Below are 2,134 nucleotides of genomic sequence, written 5' to 3' on the forward strand. Positions count from 1 at the left end.
GGTCAACGAGCATAAGTCCCAATAAGCTACTCCCTGAGAGTCTTATTTGATAAGTCCAAATCATCACAATAAGTCCCAATAAGTCCCCTGTGTTTGGTTTAGGTGGGACTTAGGGCATCTCCAACAGTTTGTTGGTTAGCTTGTTGGTAAAATATGCCATGTCATCAGCCAACACCTTAACATACAACTACTTCAATGGGTTGTATCTAGTTTGCCCAATAAGATGTGAGGTAATAAATAAGGTGCTCTCTCATTCTACATTGGAGCTTGTGCAAGGGTGTTGGTTAATTTACATACAACCTTGTTCTCTTTCCTCCTTTATTGCAATGACACATCATCAAAAATCCTATGTGTCAAAATTACCAACAACTATCTTACAACCATTGGAGATGCCCTTAGGGACTTTTTTAAGTCCCTAAACCAATAAGTGTGTGGAAACAAACACCCTCTCAGCTCCCAAGAAAAACCAGCGGTAAAAAGACAAGGACGGAAAATGGTAAACCCCACGGGCCCGTTCCCCACGGCCACGGGACACAACGGACGACTGTCGGCAGTGGCACTGCATTTAAGGCCGCCTCCACCACTCCACTCCACTCCACCACTCTTTCACCGGGGAGAAAAGATCCAGCCACAGCAACTGTTCCACTCTTCGAGATCTCGGCTCCGGCAATGCCTCCATGGGCGGCCACCCCCGTGCTGCCGCTGCTCCTCCTCGTGCTGCTGCTGCTGCTGGTGGTGCGGGGGAGAGGAGGCCATGGCGCCATCACCATCGGCGGTCTGGACATGGACATGGACGTGGGGGTGGAGGCAGCGCAGATGGGCTCGGAGGCGGCGCACGGCCGGCTGCTGTGGGAGACCGGTGGCGGCAGGAGGTACATCAGCTACGACGCGCTGCGGGGGGATGCGGTGCCGTGCTCTAGGCCGGGGGTGCCATACTACAACTGCCGGGTCAGCACCACCGCTAACCCCTACACCCGCGGCTGCGACTCCATCACCCGCTGCCGCGACGACGACCCTTCCTAGGTAACCACTGTAATTGATTGCCAAGGTTGCTGGATCCAGAGAACGGCGGATGCTGCTCGTTTTGTGTGTGTGTGTGTTTTGCTTGCTGGGTCAGAGTAGTAGGTGGAGTATTTTGCTGGATCATATTGCATCAATAATATAATGTGTCCGTGTATGTATGTAGCTAAGAATCGATTCCAGCTCCAAGGATATTATTACACGGAGTTAAGAACCTGGATCATATGGAGTGTTATGTTGTATTATAGAAACTTCCCTGGTAACAACCAATTGTATGGTCAAATCATTCCTGTATGTGTTTTTGCTGGGTCAGTAGGTGAAGTTCAGTAATAACGACTGATGGACGAATAATGTATCCGTCCCGCTCCCGCGCTAGAAACTTGCAGCGATGCTCAAGCAACGGATGACACCAGAAACAAACTGCCACCGGTGAGCTGAGACCGAGAGTCTCTGCTGCTAGCAGTTTCCCAGTTCGTTGCTGAATCGTGAATGAATGCCTAGGTAAACTGGATTTCGTGTTGTTGACTGACTGCTGCTTGGGCCCTTCGTGAATTTGGCGATGATGACAATCACCAGGCCAAATTCACATCTGCTGGCGACTACCCTCAGGCCTCAGCTGGGTTATAGGATTAACATCTGCTGGTTGTGTCTCGTAGAGATTGTGCTGCTGGATTTCATCAGTTGTCGGCAGCCGATGGACTTTGTTTCTGCTTGACACTGCTGCCGATGGACTTTGTTTCTGCTTGACACTGCTGCCGATGGACTTTGTCAGTGCACACCCGTGGCTGCTTTATCCTTTTGCCCCAGAGTACCGAAATTCTGAACATTCATAACTGCTAGGGGAGTGGCAAATGCATTTCCCACGTGACTGCTTTATCCTTTGCCCCACAAATTATTTTCCCGCACAAAAGGGTGGAAATTGCTTTTGGCTCCCAAGCTCCATGAAGGCCTTTAAATTCAAACTTCAGATTTCATAAAAATTCGTATTTTCATATTTAAAAAAATTCTGAAAAAATACATAGATAGATGAAGGTATAATACGCAAGTGTGTAAATTTTCAAAACAAAATACGTTGAAATAAGGGCTGTGCAAAAAAGACAAATCTAGAACTTTT

At 48.5% G+C, this 2,134-nt stretch overlaps 1 protein-coding gene across 1 annotated transcript; it reads left to right on the forward strand.

Annotated features, from left to right (window-relative positions):
- The first annotated feature begins 582 nt into the window (after nucleotides 1-582).
- LOC123428328 (protein RALF-like 33) lies at nucleotides 583-1,314 on the forward strand. Its single transcript, XM_045112524.1, has one exon. It carries the CDS (start codon nucleotides 670-672, stop codon nucleotides 1,021-1,023), a length of 354 nt encoding a protein of 117 aa, XP_044968459.1. The 5' UTR covers nucleotides 583-669; the 3' UTR covers nucleotides 1,024-1,314.
- The last annotated feature ends 820 nt before the right edge of the window (nucleotides 1,315-2,134 follow it).

Source organism: Hordeum vulgare, chromosome 2H, assembly GCF_904849725.1.
Source record: "Hordeum vulgare subsp. vulgare chromosome 2H, MorexV3_pseudomolecules_assembly, whole genome shotgun sequence".
NCBI classification, from domain to species: domain Eukaryota; kingdom Viridiplantae; phylum Streptophyta; class Magnoliopsida; order Poales; family Poaceae; genus Hordeum; species Hordeum vulgare.

What these genes read in the sequence shown, in the direction of transcription:
- LOC123428328 (XM_045112524.1), top strand. Translation starts at nt 670, where the DNA reads ATGCCTCCATGGGCGGCCACCCCCGTGCTGCCGCTGCTCCTCCTCGTG.